Below are 24209 nucleotides of genomic sequence, written 5' to 3' on the forward strand. Positions count from 1 at the left end.
AGCTTGTTAGTGAAGCAGTGAAGGAAGTGACTTGCCCAAGGTCACAAAGAGTGTCTGTGGGAGAAGCTTCCCTGACTCTCATCCTACTACTTTAACCACTAGGCTGTTCCTCCACTCCTGTTTTCTCCTTTGAAGAGTGTATTCTCTAATGGCTAGTGCTGTATGCCCAGAAGGGATACATGGCAGCATAATGAGAGAGTTCAAGTGATTCTGTAACTTGCGTGTCTAGCATCGTCTTTGCTTGTTTTGTTTTGTATTTCAAAGTTCCTGAAAACTGAGGAAAGTCTGCTCTTTCTGATATGTTTAGACTTCAGAAAATGATTATGGAGCAAGAGAAGGAAGAAGGGGTATCCACCAAGTGTTGCAAAAAAACGATCATCAGATTAGTCCATAAACTTTCCCAGGAAGGACTTGTCCGCCTCTACCGTACCACAGTTATCCAAGATGGCGTCAGCAAAAAGGTAACTTCATCCTTCATGCCGCAGTTGTAATATTCTAAAGATGATGAAATAGAAGTCCATTCTCAAAGTGGTTTATGCAAGCAAAAAGTGTTACTTGGCTATTTGAAAACTCTTCTTCCCCTCCCAGCGTGTTCCTTCCCCCAACCTGCATGCTTTTAGTTGCATTGAGAGGAAATGTGCTCATGAGTGCTCTTATCCTCACCCCCAGCCTGGATGGTATTTTCTTTCCAGTAAAAATCTACCCGCAGGAAAAGCGAGCGTAAGTGACCATGCATATGCTGTACCCACAGCCAGTCTCAAAGCGTGTCCGTTTTCGATTTGGACATTGGTGCAAAGCCCATAGGTTAAAAGTACATAGTCTTTGCCCCCATAATGTAATGCATTCCAAATTTAGGAGCAATAATTTATGAAAGTTTAAAAAAAAAAAAAGAGGAAAGAAAAAGCTTTGGCAGTATTATACTGGCTTCACTGGTTCTATACATAACATAAGTAATAGTGATGCCATAAAACAAGCCAACACTGCCTCCAGATGCTGGAAGGGGAATAAAAGTCCTGTGTCCTTGACTGGTGTAGCAGAAATAGAGGAAAGGAAATTAACAGGTAAGAAATAATTCCTCCATACGGCTTAGCACCCTTGCATGGAAATCCCATGCGAATGAGGGCTTTAAACAGTGCTCCCCGATGCAGAGAGGTGTGCTGGCCTAACCCAGGTTTTCATAATGCTGGAAACGTAACTCCTGGTTCAGAGATGGGAGTTAAGTTTTCCAGCTTCTGTGTGGGCACAAAAAAGCCTTTCCTGCTCCGCCACCACTTAGCCAGATAAATAGTGATTTATCCGGCTATCTGGCCGAGGTTAGCCACCACCATTTAGCCGGGTACATCAGTACTCATCTGGCTTATCTGTCCGTGGTTAGCTGGACTGCACTGGGGGGGGGAGGGATAGGACCTACCACACACTCTCCAAGGAGGACCCCACACTCAGGCAAGGCCATGTATAAAAAAAAAAAAAAAGTTTGCCTAGCTCTAGCTTAGGGCAAGGAATAACAGCAAAGCTACAGATTAAAGTTGTTTTTGGATTGATAGTTCATAACATGTGCACCGGCTTAAAGAATGTCTTCGGTCACTCTGAGAAGTTTACTGTGTGGCCGATTGCTTACATCTCTCTGCTTACCTGTTCAGTGAATCCTTGATGCCCCCTTTGTTTAATAATCGGTAGATCTTCCAATCCCACACGTTTCTTGACTTGGATTGATATAGTATTGATTTCAAAGCTAGCGCAGAGGAGAGGCTGGAATGTTGCTGAAGGATGGAGCTGCTGGTCATGTGTACTGTGTCTGAAATCCAGAATAAAAAAAATTACATTTTAAAATGTACTTTTTGTGAAATATATCCTTCCATAGGTGGAGTTGGTTGTTCATCCCTCCATAAATCCAAGTGATCCACTGGTAAAAAGTGCTATTGAACAGGTCCGGTTCCGCATCTCCAATTCTAGCGCAGCACATAGGTACGTTGAGAAGAAAAAGATTTGTTGATTTATTTCAGATTTATAGTCTCGGCAAATATGGAAGCTTGCTTAGTGCCTTTTGTCAACAGTGCATTCTGGGACAATCACTTTTAAATGTAATGATCCAAGAATCTTCCATGTTATCTACATGCTTATAAAAGTGTCATATTCTAGATGCTGTGCAACATTTGTAAAGGAGCAGGATTAGGGGATGCCCCATGAAACTATCTGGTAGCAGTTTTAGAACAAATTTAAGAGTGTTTTTTCAGTCCCCTGGTGCCCAGAGCATCTTGCCAGCCAGGAGTTACTCAACAAAATGGACTCGCCTCAAAGTTTTGTTCTCTGCCTAAATCTGCTGGTAGGGACGCATAAACCCACGTGTCTGGACTAATCTGTGGTATATATATTTAATCTATTGAATGATACATCTTATGCAGAGCAGTCTACTAGCACCTTTCCAATGTTTCATGTTGCTAAATGGAAATATAGGTTTCTGCCCTTTGATGCTGAATGTGGAAATCTGTGACCTTGAAGGAATCTAGGAGAGCTGTGGAGCTCTGCAGGTACTTCTAAGTATGCTCACATTTCTGGGTTTTTGAATCTAGGCTGAAAGTACCTCAGACACAGACATCGTTAAATAAGGAAGAAGAGGGCTCTGGAAAAGAGAACTTCCATGCAGGAGGAGAAGGGCAAAAGAGCTCTGCCTGTCAGCCTGAGAACAGTGGAAGGAACACGAGGAGGACTGATGAGAAAATGGGCATAACCCAGTTAAAGGACTATACTCCTGTGATAGGTAATGCTTCTTGCCATTTTGTAGCTCTACTTTTAAATTAGCAGCCAGTGTTAGTCGAAAGCACTTTCAGCTCGTGACTCCTGCTGGTACAGGCACTAATAGGTAGCAAGTATTAGAGATTTTAAATCAAATACAATATATCATATATATTTTTTTTCTCTGTTTTTTCTATTCCTTTGCATTGGCTGATGGCTGTGAGAAATCCACTATTTTATTATTATAAGATTAGGGGAAGGGTAAAAAAAAAATCATGTACATTTTTTTTTTCTTACTATATATCTGCTTGAACTTGTGTAGCATGATATGGAGGTAGCACCCTAAGAGCGGTTCATATTAGCTGACATGATTTTCATTTACCATGAATTGCTGCTTTTAGTTGTTAAGTGATGGAGTAATCTGTTTATAGTTTTATGAGTGGTGTTTTTCATCTCTTACCTTACTGATCAAGTCTTCCAAGTTCCCCAGATAATTAACCCATGATTGTAAGGGAAGCTCCCTCAGAGGCCGAGCTTGTCAGTGCAATTCTTGAGTTGGCTGGCATCATCTAAGCTCAACTAATCATTAAATCTATTCTCCAAACTGAAACAAATTACCACCTGGATGTATCTAGACCTAACTGGACAGGACATTGCTGTGTGCAGTTTTGAATGTTAAAGCATTTTCACATATCTTAAACACATTTACTAATTTGTAGGCTGCCCATTCAGGGCCTCATGCCTTTGAGAATGGTTCAAGTCTAGACATGCGACTGAGCATGAATACAAATGTGGCCATTTTTCTTATTCCCTGCATAAATCGGTGGACGTGGTGCTTCAGTCTTAATGCCCTGGCAGTGTGACACATGATGCACACCCACTGTGTTTACAAGAGAGTTCTCATTGGGTTTATTAAGGTTACTTCCTGCCCTTTCGAGTCAGGAAATTGCATGCCGAGCAGCCTAAGGAGCTCTAGTAGTTGCACATTTTTTAGTTTTTTGGTTTGGGCTTGGAAGTTTCCTTCTGTTCCTTTGGGCTTCCAAATGAATAAGAACCAGCTTCTGCTGGACTCCAGCACCATGAGCTTTTACCCTCAGCTACCCGAGTCAGTGCAGCAGCAGCAATCCTTGGGCAGGAGCTTCTTCCAGAACTCATGTGCACCCGAAGGGGGCCTATGCAATAAAACTCAGCAAAAATAACTTTTAATGGGCACGTCAGTCACCTAATGAGAAATGCAAAAAAGATTGTGATTGCAACAAAACATGTTACACTATTCTTCTGCACAGAAACCCAAAAACCTTTCAACTGGACTGTAGTTCCCTAAATTGAAATGCCTCTCTAACTGCATTCAGTTTCTTTACCCATTGAGCATCAATGATGGCTGACTCCCAGCATTGGACGTATGGATAAAAAGCAGCCAACTGCTGCCTGATATTGAACAAACTTCCTATGCTGAAATTGACCCCATGCTTGCCGCAAATGATCATGTAAAGGGCAAGCTAAACTGAGCAGGCTTGGTTCTCATTTCCTCTGGGTTCCTCCTGGCTTTCAAGAGCTATACAACCCAAGGGTTACTTGTGCGTGCAGAAGGAAGACGTGGGAATCCTACTACACTCCTGCAGAGGAGAGCAGAGTGTTCCAGGAAAGCAGAAAGCGGTCATGACTGCATGTTCAGAACCCTCTCGCTTATGTGTCAGTAAAGATCTTCTTCAAAGAGTGGTGTGAGAAAATGTGCACGAGGACAAGAGGCAGCATGGAAGGGGGGAGACCAGGGAGGAATCTGGCAGCTGACCATTCCCCCCTCCTGTCCCCCGAATGACTGCCCTGCAATGTAGGCACCACAATGACTGAATCTCCCCGGGGACTGTTTTCAAAAGATATCACCCAATTAGCTAAGCAGTTATCTGGATAAAACTAAAGCATAAAACTGCCCCCTCTGCAGATAAAAGCACCTGCAGTGGTTCACAGAACAGGTACTTTTATCCGTGCCAAAAAGGGGCAGGGCAAGGGGAGAACAGAGAGGGCCAGTAGTGCACAGGGAGTGCATTTTGGTTATTATGTGAAATAGCTGAATTTAGGGCCCACGATTGCAGGGTTTCCAGAAGGGGAGCCCTGGACTAAGGAGGGGGGAAAAAAACCCCAGGTAGTTGCGAATGATGGCTCATGATCCAGAATCCCAGCTCTGGTTCCGACTGAGCTGAAAATATAAAGGAGCAGGAGGAAACTGTGAGGTTAAAAAAAAAAAAAACAAAAAAAAAATTTGCCTTGTGCAAAGAAAGTTGGATTTTTTTCTTTTTTTTTTTTTTAAGTGTTCAGGCATGTGTCAGTTTTTCCTCTCTCATTCTGTCCTTCTCCTTCATGTCTCCTCTGTCCTGCTGGTGCACCTTAAAAGCTTTCTTTGTGTATTTGGAGGAGAAAGAAGAGAGGGAAATGTAGAGGTTGGGGGAAGCGGGTGTGCATTGGCTGGTCGCTTGACTTTGGTGGGGCTCCTCCTGCTTGGGAGGCTCACCAGTGAATGGGCTGGGCTCCATTAAACGCCAGCTAAGGAGCAGGAGGAAAGTAACTCTGCTGCTAAGCCTCTCTTCACTGTTTGGCAACTAAGAATTCTCTCTACTTATCCCAAATATTGACGAGGGCATGGGATAAGCCTATAGAATCCTTAGTTGTGGTGGGTAATCTAACGCCATGTATTTTTTGTTCTAGTTTTTCCTCCTCAAAAACTCACCTCCCTTTCTTTCTTCAATCCTAGTTCCTGGACTTGGCCGATCGCTTGGATTTCTTCCAAAAATGCCCCGCTTAAAAGTGGTCCATACTTTCCTTTGGTACATAATTTATGGTCACCCCTCATGCAATCCTCACCAACAGAAATTATCAGATGACAGAGCTATAGACAATAGGCTAAATGGCCAGAAATCTTGGAAATCCAATCAAAAATCCTCAAAGCACAAGAATGCAGCTGATAAGGTTGAACATCCTGAAACCAGTAATGAAGGAACACCTGTCAAAGATGATGGCGGAGAATGGTTGTTGGATTCTGAACTCGAATTTACTACTGAAACAGGTAAGAAAACTCGGTGGTTACCTTTTCATCTGCTCAGGGATGCAGTTCAAAATGGCTAATTTAAAAAAAATGGGTTATTTTGAAAAGATACTCTTTAAAAGTGTGTGTGTGTGGTGAGCCCAATATTCAGCAGTGCAGGGAACAGATGTTACCTGGCTAAAGTTAATCTTATAACTTGGCTGGGATATTTAGCTGAGCACTGTCGATTTAGCAATCCACTGACTACAGCTGGATACAGTCCCAGTTAGCTCAATAAACTTATCCGGTTAACTTTAGGAATGCTGTCCAGCACGAACAGACAACTGAATAAGCTATCTGCTAACTTAACTCCGCCCTAGATTGCTTCCAAATTATCTGGATGAATTTCATCTGGCTAACTATTTGTCTGGATAACTTGGTGAAAGTCAGAGTGCAGAAGTTTTAAAAGCCTGCAGTTTGGGAGGAAGTGACAATGACAGCCTGATTTCAGAGCTCCCGACCTAATCCGTGATCATCCCCATTCACAAGCGAATTACCTAGCAACTTGAACGTGTGAATCGGGCGGTGATTGCTCCGGTACACGTGTGATGACTTCTGTAAAGAAAATGATGGACTTCAAACTGTTCTCGTACACAGGAGCAGCAACTGCAGGCGTGGGGGGCCTGCCGCAAGGCGCAACTGCAGGCTGCACTGAGACCAGCGAGGTGATTGGGACATAGGAAGAGGGGGAAGGGGAACTCCTTCCTGCTTGGAGTTTCAACAATGGTTCAGGAAGCTGAGAGGAGATATGTTGGTGATGAAGCAGGAAATCGCGAGTACTGTTGCTGATTTGAACGTGGACTTGAATGAACTAGACCATCGAGTGGAGGAGGCTGAGACACGAATTGAGGGTCAGGCAACTGATCTGCTTAAATGTCAAATGGCATACGACAAACTGGCGCTCTCTCTCCCTTTTGAGCTAAATACTCATTATCCATTTTTGGATAATTCTAAGCGAGGTGATGATGAGTTTAGGGTGTCCAGGAAGGTGCTCAAACAGATGATTATTAATAGAGGTTGGTGGACATATGGCGATTAAAATTTCCTTCGGATCGAGATAGGATATGGTTTTCTAGTTTTTGCACTTACTCGTTGTGATGTTTTCTGTACGGCATTTGAGTATTTGTGATTTTCTAATTCAATAAAGCAAATTTAAATGGCAAAAAAAATAAGCCTGCAGTTTGTCTGGTTAAGTCCTGAAATTAGCCAGACAAACCATTTGAATATTGACCCCAATGTAATACTTTACAGTTTACAACCTCCAAAAACCATTTTAACTTGACTGTTTTTTTTTTTAAGCCCACTAAATTGAAAAACCTGTTTGACAGTATTTGATACCTTAGTCGTTGAGCATCAGTGTGGCCTAACCCCAGTACTGAATGTATGGCTAAAATGTAGCAGCTTCCTTAATGACTGCCAGTCCAGACGTATGGGGTTTTCTCCCCTACCAGCAGATGGAGACTGAAAACAAAAGCTTTGCTGCATTCTTGGCACTTAAGCTACTGTGCCATCCGTAGTCTCTCAGTATTGTCTGTCTTGAGAACATGGTAGAAGTGTCTAACCTGCAGTCTAATTTTTTTGGTCACAAGAAATTGCTTACAGGGTGTTAGGTCCAGTTTGGGCTATCCCCAGGTGGGGTACGGGTGAGTTGGGGGTTGGTGGCCCTTCTTTGGCTTCTGCCTGGTTCTCCTGGAGGGTTTTATAGTCAGCAGGGCTGGCTTCCTCATTACCCTATCCTCTTCCTCCTCCCTGATCAAGCTCTAGGCTGCCTGGTGGAACAATTCTTCGGGAAAGTAGTATTTTTTCTTTTTCTTCTTGGCTGCTCTTTAGAGGGACATTGCCTCTTTTTAAAAATTTTTTTGGGGGGGGAAAGAAAAAAGCATGTCACAAGGTAGCACTGGGAGTGGTTCATTCTCTGCCTCTCATGTGGCTGGAGTGGATAATGTTCAGATGGATTTTCAGAGCAGGCACAGACTGGATCCTGGGGAATTGGAGCTAATGGAGAAAGCATTCTCATAAGGTCCAGATGGGGGTTTCCTCAGATGGACTTGATGGCTTCAAGTCAGAACTCAAGGATACCAAGGTTCTTCAGTTGAAGACAGTCCTGGTCGGAGGGTCTTGACACTCTGGCTCAGGCTTGGCCTCCAAGTTCTTCTGTACATGTTTCCCCCTTGGCTGCTAATAGGAAAAGTGTTAAGGTGAATAGAGAACCATTGAGGTCCGGTGATCCTGGTTGCTCTAAAGTGGCCCAAGCTTCCGTGGTTTCCTGATTTCATAAGTCTTGTGGTAGATGGCCCGTTACATCTGGATCATGTACCCTAGGCTACTGTTTCAGAGTCCAGGTTTCTTGGGTTAAATGGATCGCTTTTGTCTTGCAGGTTTGAGAGGAGAAGACTGAGAGTTAAAGGATATCCAGAAGAGGTTATTACCACTTTATTGCAAGGCAGAAAGAGGTCTACATCGGTAGCATATTGTACGTGTTTGGAAAGTGTTCAGGTCTTGGTGTTGGGAGTCGGGTCTCTATCCTCTTAAGACTTTCATTAAAGAAATACTCTTATAAAAGCGGTTGCAGCAGGGTTTGGCCCTGAACTCCTGATAAGGTGCAAAGGGCAGCATTATCCTGGGGCAAGGTTCATGGTTCATCTATTACTTTGCATTCAGATGTGACCTGTTTTCTGAGCGGCTTGAGGCATTTACATCCATCTGTTAGGCCTGTGATACCATCGTGGAATCTGAATCTAGTCTTAAAGGCTTTGTGAAGGTCACCCTATCAGGCTGATCAGGAGAGCATCTCTGAAGGATCTTACTCTGAAAGCAGCGTTTTTAGTAACTATTTGTTCAGTGAGGTGTAATTCAGAGTTACAAGGTTCATTTCCTTCAATTTTTGGTGGATGGGGTTTCTATACATATGGTGCCTTCCTTCTTGCCTAACCTGGTTTCACTGTTTCACCTCAATTAGTCAATTGAGTTGCCGGTGTTTAGGAGATTGCAGAGCCTTTTGACAGAGCAGAATGAAGAACTTCATGTGCTGGATGTCCATAAGATTCTTCTAAGTTATCTGAAGGACACAAATAGCTTTTGAAGATCAGATCATCTTTCGGTGCTGTTCAGTGGCCCTAATAAGAGGCAGAAAGCATCAAAAGTCTCTATTGCTAGATGGGTTAAAGAAGTGATCTCATTGGCTTATATTTGCCAGGGCCTAGAGGTGCTGGTCGGTCTTCACGCCCATTCCACTAGGACTCAGGCAGCATCTTGTGCCAAGTGTCAGCTGGTCTCACCTCAGAAGATCTATAGGATAGCCACGTGGTCTTCATGACACAATTTTGCCAAGCACTACCATTTGTGTGTTCAAGCTAAATCATCCTGGTACCTACGAAGAACACCGTTTACAATAAGTAAGCTTGCTTTCTTCTGCATGTGTTCGCCCAATAATCAACCTAGCTAGAGATCATTAAGGCTTGTTATTGACCTCAATGAATGTTCATATCTTTGTAGTAGTCTTGGACTGATGACTTCTAAACAACATTAATTATCACGGCCCAGATAGTATACAAAACAGTAAACATTAGACCTGATAGCTATCTTCCAAGACAAAATTTAATCAGGTAAAACACGTTTATTTCATTTTGCTGTTGCCTACTTGCCAGCTTTTGATTTTGAACCACAGTGAAAGGATGCCGAGTTTGATGATGTGCTTAATTGAACATCTATGTCCTACATTCTATATACCTGAACATTTTTCCCCAGTGTATGTGGACAATGCCTCATGGATGAGATATGTCCCTGCTGTTCCTGTGCACAGAGAGTTTGGACACGGCTGGGCCCTTATTAGTGATATTCTTCTGTGTTTACCTCTATCAGTCTTCATCCAGATCATCCAAGTCAGCTACAAGGTAATTCATCTTGTATCCTGATGAACTAAATATACCTGAAGATCTTTTGTCTGGTTTTAGATACTCTTTGCACTGACTTCTTTCTGCCACCATCACAATTTTGTTTTCTCTTTTTCTTTTTTAATACGGAGAACAATTAGAACAAAACTATTGTTTCTGGCTATTACAAAGTATGTGTAAACTTGTCAAAAATACTTTTGTAGGTGGAAGACCTTGAAGACTTCTTAAAAGATCCTATTAAGAAACACACTTTAATCAGGTTTTTACCTAGGTCAATTCGGCAAAAGCTTTTGTATAAGAGGTAAGTAATCACTGAAGCCAGTTCTAAATAATGTTGAGTTTCAAACCATATAATTTAAACAAAGCACTGTAATTGTTTTCCTCTAAATCTTTACTTAGAATCATTATAGAGCAAATATGTTCATCATGTAGGGGGCCATTTTCAATAGCCTGTCTAGTTTTATTTATTTATTTATTTCAGCACCTTATTATTTGCTTACTGCTAAAGCTCTAAGTGACATAAATCAAACATTCCTAAAATAACCATAAAACAACAGATAAAACAGGACATTTATAACAATTTTCATAATTCAAAAATTGCAACAAAAACTCACAGAATGCCTGCTGAAAGAAAAAGTCTTGTTGCAAGAAGTGAGGCGCAAGTTTTCTGGAGAAAGGGAGTAGCTTCTGAAAATCCCCTATCCCTGGTTTCTGCAAAACAAGCTTGACAAAGTTATGGAATGGTCAGATCGCCCACACTGTGACAACCAAAGAGAAAGTTGGATTATAAACCCAAAGCATCACATTTACCCATGGGTACGAGTCAAGACCCATTGTACTGTGTACTAAGAGCACAATTTTATATTGGATCCGCCACTCTGTTGGTAGCCACTGCAGTTCGTACAAGACTGGGGTGATATGGGCCCTCATCCTTTTCCCTGAAATCGGACTGGCAGTCCCATTCTGAAGTAACGATAATGTTCAGAGGGTAAAAGTCAGTAACCCTACATAGTTGGAATTACAGTAGTCAAGGAAATCCTCTTGCACTTTTGTATGTATGTACCTTGTGGGCATACAAATGTGTGCATACAAATTGTACAAATAGTGTGTGTGTGGACTTTGCACCTTCTGTTTCTGTGAGCAACTTAACTTTGTGCATCTGAAAACAAACGGGGCGATTTTTAAATAGCCCGGCCTCCACATGGCTGGTACAAAATGTGTACTTTTACCCACAATGCATGGAGGCATTCCTGGGGATGGACTTGGGTCGGAGGAGGCAACAACTTGCTTAGTTTTGTATTTTCAAAATTACACATGTTGTTATGCAGGGAAAAAGTACCTGCAGAGAAAGGAGCGACAAATCCATCTGGGTACTTTTTCCTGGAGCAGTTTGGAAAGGTAAAGTATGCACGTACATTCCCTTTTAGAACTGGTGTAAGGGCCATAGGTAAAAAGCACATGAAGTCTTTTCCCTACAAATGTAATTCCCTGTACGTACCCGGGATCAGTCCAGGGTCCTGGGTTTATTCATCCGTGCCAGCAGATGGAGACAGAGAAAGTGTCACTGATACTGTACATAACCCAATGTGCCACCTGCAATTCTTTAGTATGTCTCTGTGTCCAGCAGATGGTAGATGGTGCAAAACCTGCAGCGCTGCAGTCATGAGACTGTTTTGGATTTATGAGTCTTCTCCTCAGGGGGTTTTTGGGTCCTAGTGGGTCCTTTCCTGTCTGGTCAAGGTTCGCTTAGTGACCCTTCTGTACGCTCGCTCCTTTCTTCCATGGGGTGTAAATCTGATGCTCCAGATACATCCCCCTTCATGAGACTGCTGAGGGAGCTACAGGCTCAGGGCAGCTGTTTTTCTTTTAGTCAGTCCCTTTTTTAATTTGGCTGATTTTCTTTTTTTTTTCTGCTAGCAGCTTTGTGTTCTGTTCTAGAGTGTAGGTATAGTAAGTTTGGTCTGGCTTTTTTCTGATCTGCCATGTGGCCTACACTCCTGAAACCTGAACCTCTGCACCAAAGGAAAGCATTGGTTTCTATGTATCTTTATTTGTTCTCCGAGAGTTAAAAAAAAAAAAAAAGAGAGAGAGAGAACAAGGAACTAGATAGAGGAATCTGTGCAGCAGCAAAGTTCCAGGGGGGAAGCTACTGTAGCAGCTCAGGGAGCTGAGCGATGGGGTTTTTCAGCAGCTTCTCGGCCTGTGGAAGAGCCCGGATGTTGGCTCCGTGGCGCTGAGGGACTGTTCTCCTGCTTGCTGTTGAGGTGCTGATGGTGCCGCGGGGGGAACAGCTTGTATGTTTAGCAGAATCTTTCAGGGGTCTGCATCAAGCATGGCTTCACCGGTAGAACAAGCCTCAAGGATGATGGGGTCAAGCACTGAGGCTTTCCCTTTCAGCGTGGAAATGGTGGCCATTTTTTATTCCCTAGCAGCTTCAGCAGGAGAGGCAGGGGAAATCCCCTCCTGAACTATCACCAGCAGTTCCCACGCCTGCAGAGGTGCAGAGAGGCACCTGCACCGAAGAGGAGTAGAGGTTTTCTGCTGGTTTTAATTTGCTTATGCGCAAAGCGTGTTTAGCAAGATGCTGGCTCTTGGCCCCAGACTCCATGGATTCTCGGCCAGTCAAGAGGCCTGAGCTGTTGAGAAGCTTTTCAGGCCGATGATTTTCGGTGCCGGATGTTAAAACGGATCCAGGCCTAAATGCGCTGAAGTTGCAGGTAGGCTTTACTTAGTCTTGTGGTAGGCCTGCAGTGGATCTTTTCTTGCATGTGTAGGTGTGTGCACGCATTCTCACCACGTGGTGGTTGCATGTGCTGGAACCTGTGTGCATGAGGCTACAGCCTAGATTTTAGTGTGCACGTCTGTGACCTAGACTTGAGCGTGTATTTATGCAGGTACTTGTGCGAGGAAGGCTGTGACCTACTGTAGCTCGTATTTGCGCGGGTACTTGTGTGTGTATGACCGCAACCTAGTCTTGAGCACATATTTGCATGCATCCTGGATGGGGTTTGTGTGTACACTCAGGTGGCATTGGTATGCACACAGGAAGCTACCTGGAGCCGAATTTCAAGAGAGCTAGGCGCCAGGGATGAACAAGTCCAAACACTTGCTATATGTGAGGCTTGCCATCTGATAGCAATTCAGTCCTCACTCTCTCTCCATTTGTGTCAGTACTGTTTAGATGCTCTAAGCGATTTGATTACTATAGATTTTGCCCATGTTGGGACATCCCTCTCGGTCCATGGTGTCTCTGGAGGGGGGGAGGAATGGGAGGCGAGGCAACGGTCAGTTTTCCCTTGTTCCCGAAGGCAGAAGCTTCCCCAAGAGAGAGCAAGGTTGGGTCTATGGGCTGTCAATAACTCCATTCTCCTCCTCCTGGGTGAAATGTTTCCAGGACCTGCAGATCTTTCTGCAGGGGTGCCCAGTGAAGGCGAAGCTAAATACTATGTGGGGAATACATGCTTGGGCCTCCCATTTGTCAATCACAGCAGGCAAATGCCGCAGGCACCTCTGTTGCCAATCAGTACAAAAAGTACTGATATGCTTGAAGTCTCTAGGATTGATAGTGAATCTAGCAGTAAGCCATTTAGTCCTCTTACAAACTCTGAAGTATCTGGGAGCTCAATTGAACACTAGCAGAGAGTGTTTCTCATGGAGAGAGATTGCTGAAATTGGAGAGTCATATTAGGCTTCTACTAGAGCTTTCGGTGGCCAGGGACTATTTATGGGTCTGGGTTCTGTGACATCAACAATGGAATTAATGCATTGGGTGTTTGCACATATGAGCCTCCCCAGGGGGCTCTTCTCCTGCTGGAATGGTTAATGGAAGAGTTTCATCTTCCTTGTCCGTTAGAGTGGGAAGCCAGCAACAGTCTTTCATGGTGCTTACTCGCACCAATCTCGAGCATGGTGCGAAATTGGAGATTTTGAATTGGATAATAGTCACCACTGATGCATCTCTGGATGGAGGGCAGTGTGACGAGATCAGTCTGAGCAGGGCCAGTGGTTGAAACAGGAAGCCTCGTGGCCTAATAATCTGTTAGAGATGAGAGCAGTGCATTTCGCATTGTTTGCCTGTCTGCCAAGGTTACGCAGCCTTCCAGCATGGATCCTTTCAGACAATGCAACAGTGGTGGACTACATCAACCATCAAGGTGGAACCAAGAATCAAGCAGCGGCTTGAGAGACCCAGGAGTTGATTCTCCGGGCAGAACAGCACTTGGAGCAGCTGGCAGTGTCTCACATCATCAGAATGAACAAAGTTCAGGTAGATTTTATCAGTCAGAGAAAGTTAGACCTCGCGGAATGGGTGCTGTCAGAAGCAGTAATGTGTCTCATTCACGGAAGATGGGGATATCCTGACCAAAGAACACCAAGGCGTCATGGTTTTACAGCCGCTGAACAGAACACTGTGCAAAAGAATCTGAGCTCTGGTGCTGCCGTGGTCTCGAGGGATTCTTCTTTCTTCCCTCCCATGGCCTCTGGTGGACAAGGGATTATAACAGATAAACATCCAGGCAACGTGATCCTGGTAGCTTCAAAGTGGCCATATCAACCATGCTACCCAGATCTGATCAACATGGCTATAGATGGGCCCCTGAGGTTCGGGCATCGGTCGACTGTTTTCCACCAGTGCCCAATATTTTTGAGATGGAGAGGATATTCCAAAGCTGTTATTTCCATCTTCTACATCCATGATATATGTGCAAATTTGGAGGATCTTCAAGTCCTGGTCTGTTGTTGACAGAGTGCAGCCTCAGTCTGTTCAGGTTATGGTGTCTCATATTTTGGCTTTTCTACAGAAAGGTTCTGATCAAGGGACTGGCCTTTAACTCTGAGTGTCCAGGTAGCAACATTGGGTTGTCTCCAAGGTAAGGTGCAAGGGTATCCTCTGTCCGCACATCTGGATGTTCTTTGGTTCCTTCAGGGAGCTAAGAAATTGTGTCCTCAAGTGTGGAACATTTGTCCATCTTGAAATCTGAATCTAGTCTTTAGAGGATTGTGTGAGGCTCTGTTTGAACCACTAAAGAGAGCTACAGTTAAGACTTGACTCTTAAAATGCTTTTCTTGTTTGCTATTTGTTCAGCCAGGAGAATTTTGGAGCTCCAGGCGCTGTCATGTTGAGATCCCTTTCTACAGGTATATTTTCTTTTTTGAATGGGTTAATAAACATATAGATAAAGGTGAACCAGTAAATGTAGTGTATTTGGATTTTCAGAAGGCATTTGACAAAGTTCCTCAAAAGAGGCTTCTAAGAAAAGTAAAAAGTCATGGGATAGGTGGCGATGTCCTTTCGTGGATTACAAACTGGTTAAAAGACAAGAAACAGAGAGTAGGATTAAATGGACAATTTTCTCAGTGGAGGGGGGGAGCAGTGAAGTGCCTCAGGGATCTGTACTGAGACTCGTGCTTTTCAATATATTTATAAATGATTTGGAAAGGAGGTAATAAAATTTGCAGATGACACAAAATTATTCAGAGTAGTTAAATCACAAGTAGGTTGTGATAAATTGCAGGAGGACCTTGTGTCACTGGAAAATTGGGCATCCAAATGGCAGATGAAATTTAATGTGGATAAGTGCAAGGTGATGCATATAGGGAGAAATAACCCATGCTATAGATGCACGATGCTAGTTTCCATATTAGGAGCTACTACCCAGGAAAGAGATCTAGGCGTCATAGTGGATAACACATTGAAATCGTCGGCTCAGTGTGCTGCAGCAATCAAAAAAGCAAACAGAATGTTGGGAATTATTAGAAAGGGAATGGTGAATAAAACGGAAAATGTCATAATGCCTCTGTATCGCTCCATGGTGAGACCGCACCTTGAATACTTCTTTTCTGCCCGAGGTAGTCTTGGCGTTCCATCTTAGTTAGACAGTAGAACTTCCAGCTTTTATGGATTTGGATTCCTTTATACCTCATGGAGGGGAGTTTAGGCTTTTAGATTGGAGGCATGCATTATTGAGGTATCTAAAGGTCACTCATAATTTCCATAGATCACATCTCTTTTTTTGTAGATCATATCACCCCTTTGTACTGTAGTGGTCCAAAGAAGGGGGATGTAAGTCATCTAAGGCTACAATTGTGTGGTGGCTGAAGGAAGCAGCCGAGTCGACTTACATTTCTAAATGGTGCCCACTGCTGAGGGGGTTTAGGGGCCTACTTGACATGTTCTCTGGCAACTTCCTGCGCTGAGTCACATCAGTGTCTGTGCATGAAATTTGCTGTGTGGCTACCGGGAAGTCATTGCCCACTTCTGCTAGGAATTATCGCTTGGGTGTCAGGGCTCCGGCTTCCATGTGCTTTAGTGAGTGTTCTGTGAGCGGAACTCTCCACGTCCCTCCCAAGTTACGAGGAGCTTAGGTACATCCCAGGAGTCTGGACTCATCTGGGTGCCTACCACGGATCAGTCAAGATACCCGCCCATTTACTGAACTCATACTGTTGCTTTGTATATAGTGCGGCGTAGTTGGAGGTTTTCAATGCTGATTGCTTATGTTAAATTTGGGAAACAAGTTTTCTGTTGTCTTTTTGGGCAACTTCACCTTCTTCTGGCTCTTTGGAGGGGAGCGAATTTGCTTAGAAGTTTGCTTGTTGCTGTCATCTTGGCTTGGGTACAGGTCAATACCAAGGGACTGCAGGTGGCACACTGGGTTATGGACAGTGTCAGTGAAACTTTCTCTGTCTCCATCTCCTGGCAGAGAGGCAAAACCCCAGGAGTTTGGATTGATCTGTGGTTTTTACAGGAAAGAAAATTAGCAGGTACGAACCAATTTTCCTATATGCTGGTTTCCCTTTTCTTTTTAGCTGCTCTGAGGGCAATGGTTGTATGTTGAAAAGCATTTTGTAAAACCATTGAAAAGTGACTGCTGATTCCTTCCTTGCCCGCTTCCTCCTTCCAGCCTTACTCCCTCCCTCGTTACCCAAAATAATGCCTGTTTCTTTATTTGGATTTATTTGCCTTCCCAAAACATTCAAGTTTATGAAACGTCAACCCCCAGCATTTGCAATCTAAAATAAAACGTGTAGGGAACAATTTTCAAAGGAATTTCCATGATGAGAAGCATTTTACACACGTTGCTCAGCTCTTGGAAAATTGCCCTCCCTTAATGTGGCTAAAAGCCTGCACGTTTTTCCATATTGAGAAGAAGCTTGGTTGGCGGGGGTGGGTGAGAGAGAGTGCGCATGAGGAAGGAACTTTTCAGATCTTCCCGCATACTTTACAGGTAAAATTCCACCCACAGAGAACGCTGCGAGCGACCACGGTGAGTTTCAGAGTGAAAGGAGGTGCATACTTTCCCCATCAAAATGTGGGCAAAGCTCGCAAGTGAAAAGTGCACGTATAGTTTTTGTCCCAGCACAAATAATTTTGAACATGGCCTCTGTAAAGGTCTTCTTTGTGTGTGATGCGGTTTGTTACATTAAATTACACCTTATCAGAGATGTAAGGATTTTTTTTTTTCCCCCTTTCAGGAGATACATCTTCTCCGTGCTGGAGAGTTTACAGAGATTGTGTTACATGGGGCTGGTGCACTTTGGCCCTACTGAGAAGTTTCAGGACAAGGACCAGGTTGTTTTTTTAAAAACTGAAAATGTAATAGTTTTGTGTTACGGATGTGGTATCTTCCATCTTGATAAAGCAGTGCAAGCGCTGTAGAAGCCTGCTTGGCTGTGTAGAAACAAAAGGCAAACCTGTCATGGGACCTCTCCGGTTTTTAGGATATCTACAGTGAGCTTTCATACACTGAGCCTCCAGTGCATGCACATTTATCTCGTGCGTATTTATTGTGGATATCCTGACTGGGCGTGGGATCCTCAGGACAGGATTGGGAAACCCCCGTTGTGGGCAAAGCCTTTTCTGCTGAACCGACGCAATACATTTCTGAACAACTTTCAGGAGCTGGACTCCCTTACCTTTTCTTGGCCCTTCCTCGGGTATCATGATCTTGAATAATTCAGAAGGCAATGATCAAATCCTTGAGGCAACTTGCAGGCCTGGCAGATTCTTTGCATCCCCGGGCCTGTAGGCAAAGGGAAATTCTTTAGAGGGATTCCCTTTGAGAAATCGGGTGGCATGGATTTCAAAATGAAATCATTGGGCATACGTTTCCTCCCACCAGCCCAACCCCGCCCCTTTTTACCCCCACCAAGGAGATGGAAGGGGGGGGGGGCACAATGAACAAACCGTGTTTTTGCTTGGATTCTGAGTCTTGCTCGTCCCTGCATCTTAGGTCGCGTGAAAATCTGGGATCATCGTTGATTAGATGCAGTTCTGCCTAGGAAAGTTTGTAACTTGTTAGGCAGCAAAGAATTTCTTTTTGGTGGTGTATTCCATATTTTTTTGTAACAAATAATATTTTCACAGGTATTTGTGTACATGAAGAAAAATGGATCTATTGTTGACACCACTATTTGTGATCCCCATTATAACCTGGCTCAGAGCAGTCGTCCCTTCGAAAGACGCTCCTATGTTTTCAGTGGTTTACAGGATTTGGAGAATTTTTGGTTTGATCTGCAGTGCGTCTGCCTCAATACACCATTAGGTATGATTGGTTATTGGTAAAAAATCTTATTCTTTGGGAATATTTTTATCCTTTTTCACCCCACTTCTCTCTGAGCTATGAAGAGAGAACATTGCAGTTAGTCTTTAGTGCATGTCATGCGTTTGCATAGTAGGAGGCAAGCCTGATTCTCAAATTAAGGACATTGTATGCATAACTGTCATATTCTTTCATTCCAAATGCTAAACAACTTGACCAGTTTGTGACATTCTGGTGCTGGAGGTGGAATTTGTCATTTTGTTCCTGAGTAAATCGCATGCTGCAAGGTTTGAGTCGGCAGTTTTTGCTCTTATTACTGCCTGATTCTGGTTCATTCAGCATTAACTTTGAAAAACCCGTTTTTGTCTGAGAAATGAATAACAAGCATCTCTGTCGCTATGAGTGATGCCTCTGGGTTGTATTCATTACAGGAGTTGTCCGCTGTCCTCGTCCAAGGAAGACGAATCCTCAGTCTCAGAATGGGGACAACAGTACAAGAATAGACTTGGAAATAGAACAAGAGACAGCTATGGATAAACACAACCTAGAGCGCAAGTGTGCGTTGTTGGAGTATACCACGTTAGTTTGTTGTCTATTTACTTATTTTACTGCAACATTTTTGTTGGTGGCTTATTGGCTGTGTTTGGGAATACTTTAGATCACAGGTTTGAATCCGTCCCAAGTCCTTTTCTTCCTCTGTGACATCCCTTAAATTTTATTATCCTCCATTCCTTACACACTCCAAGTAACCTAATGACGCCTTATCTTCCTCATTGTCCTTATCAGACCAGTCCAGATACATGGATGTAACCAAGCCACCCCTAAACTGGGAGGGATCCTGATAATCCTGCCCTCAAAATGCTCACCCCAAAGGAGGCCACACCCCGAGCCTGCCCATGAAGACAGTGCCTGAAAAAGGAATGTAACCAAGGACCAGGTAGTGGCCCTACAAATTCCTTGAGGTGAAACAAATTCACCCTCCTCCTAAGAGGTCACCTGGGGCCTTTTGGAATGTACCTGGAGGCCTTCTGGAACCACTAACCCACTGCAAATGAATGCTGAAGCAATAGACTCCTTATTCCATCTAGCAATCATAGTTATAGAAACCTTCTCTCCTTTCTTGTGCCCACTGAAAAGCACAAAAAATGGATCTGACTTAAAAAATCGTGTCACCTTCAAATATCTCAACAGCGTTTTGCACACATCCGAAAAACACAGGTCCATAGAACTAACCCCTGACATTGGCTTCTCAAAGACTGGCATTTCCACAGACTGTTCCAAATGAATGCAGAAAACACTTTTCGTAAGAATGAGGGTACTGAGTGACCTGGCCTCTTCTCCTCTGAGATCCTCAAAAGGGATCCCTGCGTGTCAAGGCCTGTAACTTTGCGACACATCTTGCTGCACAAAGTGCTTTCAAAGTAAAGTCCTTCAGTGATATCTTCCAAATGGGATCAAACAGAGCCATCCCCAAGACCTTCAGTACCTTATTGGAGATTCTTCCAAGCCCCCTGACCTAACATCTGAGTCTGGTTCCCTCTTGGCCTGGAAAGGAATAGTTGGTGAGGAACTAGGAGGGGTCTCTAAGGAGCCTGTTTTTTTTTTTTTTGGGGGGGGGTTTCCCTGCGCTCTACTGAATTAAATAAGCCCTTTGCAATAGACCACCAGTTCTGGAGAAAAAGGGTTCCAAATGGGCAGAATCCTCTTCCTGATCTCCTTCCTGTAGTGACAAGTACGCCTCCATGGGACCATGCCAGAGGACCTCTGCAGACCTCCCTGCCTTCCATCATCCCTCCTGAGTGAAGTCCTGAAAAAGGCCTCTGAAGGAACCACCAGTTCTCCTCCTGAGACCCCTCCCCCAGGAGGCAATTTTAGCTTCTTTTGCCTCGCAGCCATGGGCTCTCCGGAGTGACCCTGTTGCCTCCTCCCTCTCCAGGGCAGGATAGGCACAGGCCCGACTGCAGAATGCAGCCATGGCGGTCACCAAGAGCAGGGCTTCCCCCCCCCCCGCATACGCCAGTGGTGACCATCTTAACTGCACCGCACAGCTCAGGAACTGCGGCCTTGCACAAATTGCCCTTATTTCAGAGTAGTGCTGCAAAGTCGATCTCCGATTCTCCTCCTGCACCGCAAAACAATCAGGTGTCCACTGCTCCCCTCCTGGCCAAAGGACCTGCTGATATTGTAGCCCCTCTGTCTCTTCACTGTACTTGTTTTTCTTTTTATGTATAGCTTTCTGCAGCCACAGAAAATGAAATTGCCCTATCCAAAGAACCAAAGAAGTAATAGTAAACGTACTTCCCTGAGCCGGGTTTTTTATTTAAAAGTATTTCTTACCCGCATCCTCCGAAGTTTAGGGCAGGGTAAAGGAAAAACATACAAAATATAAAAACGTCTTTTACTCATCTTATTGTATACATAAGATGTTAGGGGGAAAGCCTTCTTGAACAGATAATTTTAAAAACTTCTAAAACATTTTTGGAGTCCTGCTAAAGTACGTAAATAAGGAGGGAGATAGTTCCATAGAACTGGCCTGGCAATAGAGAAATCCCTTACGCGTTTGCTGCCAATCTGGAAAGACAGGGAGGTGGAACATCTAATAAGTTTTGGCCAGAGGACTGAAGAGTCCTAGTGGGGGGTATAGATCCATAATGTAGCACAGATCTGTGGGAAGGAGACTCTATTGAGATGATTGTGTATTGAATACACCATTGAATAGGCAACCAATGCAATGAATATTAATATTGGAGAGATGTGTCATGTGTGTTCCTGTTCGTACCCCAGAACAGTCCAGACAAGTGGGTTTTGCATTCCTACCAGCAGATGGAGGCAGAGAACTTAAACACTTTGAGGCCCTGCTACATAACCGAGAGTGCCACCTGCAGTCCCTTAGTATTTCTCTGTTTCCCGCAGATGGTAGAGGTGCAAACTTGCAGTTAAGAAAAAAGAAAGAAAGAAGGGACAGAAGAAGAGAAGTTAGAAGACACTCCTTGAGGTGTTAGGTTCCTTCGTGGGCCATCCTTCAGGTTGAGCTGGGTGAATGAGCGGGGGATTGGTCAGCTTTAGCCTGCAGCAGATCCAGGGGTCTGAGGTAATCCTCTATTTACTGTGTGCTTCCATGATGGGGCGAAAAAATTCTAAAGCACATCCCTTAGAATTTTTTCGCCCCATCATGGAAGCATTCGTGGTGTCTTATTGCAGTGTCCGAGGCAAGCAAGTGGCGATTTGGGACACGAGTTGCCATCAGTTGTTGGCATGATAGTACCGGTAGCAGCCAGGGAGCACAGTCGCGGGAGATACTCTATTTACTGTGTTGTGCCAAAAAAAAGGAAGGAGCCTTTCATCCCATCCTTGATCTGCGAAAGGTGAAATGTGATACTGCGAAGTCTCTGTTTCTCTGTATGGAAATGTTGTGGACAGTGATGGCGGCAGTTTGTCAAGTGGAGGTTTTCGGGCCTTGCTGGACTTGACAGAAGCCTATCTGCCATACCCATTTGGGAAAAACGTCAAAGTTTCTTTGTGTTATGGTTCTGGGGTAACTTTTCCAGTTTTGGACCCTCTTGTTCGGTTTGGCGACTGCAACTTGCACGTTCACAAAAATGATGGTGGTGGTGGCAGCAGCTCTCCACAGGGAGAGGATCCTAGTTCATACTTATGCAGATGACTGGCTTATCCGAGGGAAATTGGAGGAAATATACTGGCAGTCTGTGTGCACAGTGATGGATGCGTTGTGATCCTTGAGCTGGGTGGTGAATTTGGCAGAGTCAGCCAGATGCTGCAATACTTGGGGTGAAGTTTGATACTCAGCTCGTCAGAGTGTTTCTCACCTCGGAGAGGATTCGGAAGTTACAATCCTAGGTGGTGTGGTTTTTGCGGATGCCAGTGCCCAGGGCTTGGGATTATCTTAAGGTCCTGAGTTCAATGGCATCTACGTTGAATTTGGTGCCATGGGCTTTTGCCCACATGCGCCCTCTACAGGGGGCGTTGCTGTCATGCTAGAATCCATTGTCAGAGGAGTTTCATCGGCCTTTACCGCTGCAGGTTACTGCCAAGTCCAGTCCTTCGTGGTGGCTGTGTCGTCCTAGTTTGAAGAAAGGGATGGGCCGTGGAGGTTCTGGACTGGGTTAGAGGGACACGGATGCCATCCTCAAGGGTTGGGGGCGATCTGTCAAGAACGGATGGCAAAGGGACTGTGGTTTCCAGTGGAAGCATTCTGGTCTATCAGTAGCTTGGAAACTAGAGCAGTGTGCAGGGCATTGGTGGAAATGTTTCTATAAGTCCAAGGTCAAATAGTCAGAGTGTTTTTGGACAATGTGACAATGGTGGCTTATATCAATTGGCAAGGAGGAATGAAGAGTCGCATGGTTGCCCAAGTAGCCCAGGACCTTTTTGCCTGGGCGGAGTGATATTTGCAGGGGAGTGGATATGTTGAGGGAGTGGACAATATGCAAGTAGACTATCTCAGCAGGCAACAGTTGGATCTGGGAGAATGGGAGCTGTTGAAGGCCTTCAGCCAGAGAGGCTGTGTTATCCGTGGTTTGCGAATCTGGTTCAGCGCGCAATTGACGGGCCCCTGAGATTGGCTCATTTGCAGGGGCTGTTAAGTCAAGATCCTATTTTCTCGGATTGGGCGGATCACTTTTGTCTCGCAACTTGACTTTTGAGAGCAAAAGCTTGCGATAAAAAGGATACTCTGAGCCCATGTTTTTCAAGGGCTTAGTTATAATTCTTTGCAGGTTCAGGTGGCAGAGAAAACGTTGTTGGCCTCACAACCAGATGTGAGGTTCTTGAAGGGGGTCGAGCATCTGCGACCGGCGGTGCATAGACTAGGTGCAACATGGACTTTAAACTTGGTCTTGCAGGTGCTTTGTGGGCCTCTGTTTTGAGCCTTTGAGGAAGGTGTCATTAAAGGACCTCATGCTGAAGATGGTATTTTTGGTGGCGATGTGTTGATTCAGAAAGATCTTGAAGTTGCTGAAGACAAAAGTCACAAACAGTTTTTGGCAGTTGGATCACTTGTTTGTATTGTTTTGAGGTACCAGAAATGGATGCAAGGCCTCTCAGGACACAATAGTGCATTGGCTGAAGGAAGCTATTGTTTCAGCCTACATTTATAAGTGGAGAAGAATTCCAGAGGGCTTGCATGTGTACGCTTATTAGAGTTCAGGCCACGTCATGGGCCGCGTGTCAGTGTTACCATTTAGATGTTCAGGCTCCAAGAGAGATGACCTTTGGCGAAAGTGTATTAAGAGGGGGTCTTTCGTTGGCCCGAACAGTATAGGGGTGCTTTGGTACATCCCACTTGTCTGGACTGATCTAGGGTACGAACAAGAAAGGAAAATTGGTTCTTACCTGCTGATTTTCGTTCCTGAAGTACCACAGATCAGTCCAGAGACCCAGCCCTTTAATGTTCTCAAGACCGTTACGGCAAGTCTGTGTTCTGGCATGCTTACTGGGAAGAACTGTCAGAATGTACATCTACAGTACCTAAGAAGTTTGCCAGGTTGTGGTTAGCCCCTTGGGTAGATTTGTGGTTTTTCTGTTTGGGAGGCTCTAACTTTTAGGTTTGGCATTCGCTCTCATTTAGGGGGTCGTTGAGTTGCTGAGGAGTTGTGACTCTACAGTTGGCTTGGGTACAGGTCAATACTGAGGGACTGCAGGTGGCACTCTGTCATGTAGCAGTGATTCAAAGTTTTTAGTTCTCTGCCTTCATCTGCAGGTAGGGATGCAAAACCCACTTGTCCTGACTGATGATGAATCTAGGGGCAAATTTGGTGTGATTATATTCAGCTGAAAATTTTCCTAAAGATAATTGGTTAAAATTAGTCACTTATTTTTGCTGCTTAGAAGCTTTTTGAAAATTGCTGTTGCTGACAGTGCTATAATTGTAGATTTTTCTGAGAAATGTATTTTTTAAAGGTATTAGAAAACTACAAGGAGCACTTCTCTTTACCAGCAGTG

At 44.3% G+C, this 24209-nt stretch overlaps 1 protein-coding gene across 1 annotated transcript in view; it reads left to right on the top strand.

The window, feature by feature from the left end:
• Positions 1 to 24209, top strand: part of GTF3C1 (general transcription factor IIIC subunit 1) — a 101469-nt gene that overhangs the window by 39131 nt on the left and 38129 nt on the right. The window contains exons 12-20 of the mRNA XM_029576904.1: positions 308 to 461; positions 1862 to 1965; positions 2571 to 2758; positions 5483 to 5794; positions 9560 to 9705; positions 9909 to 10006; positions 17182 to 17278; positions 18074 to 18251; positions 18680 to 18827. Coding sequence (XP_029432764.1) covers positions 308 to 461; positions 1862 to 1965; positions 2571 to 2758; positions 5483 to 5794; positions 9560 to 9705; positions 9909 to 10006; positions 17182 to 17278; positions 18074 to 18251; positions 18680 to 18827 — 1425 coding nt within the window. The remainder of the gene's footprint in view (positions 1 to 307; positions 462 to 1861; positions 1966 to 2570; positions 2759 to 5482; positions 5795 to 9559; positions 9706 to 9908; positions 10007 to 17181; positions 17279 to 18073; positions 18252 to 18679; positions 18828 to 24209) is intronic.

This window comes from Rhinatrema bivittatum, chromosome 14, assembly GCF_901001135.1.
Source record: "Rhinatrema bivittatum chromosome 14, aRhiBiv1.1, whole genome shotgun sequence".
Classification (NCBI taxonomy): Eukaryota; Metazoa; Chordata; class Amphibia; order Gymnophiona; family Rhinatrematidae; genus Rhinatrema; species Rhinatrema bivittatum.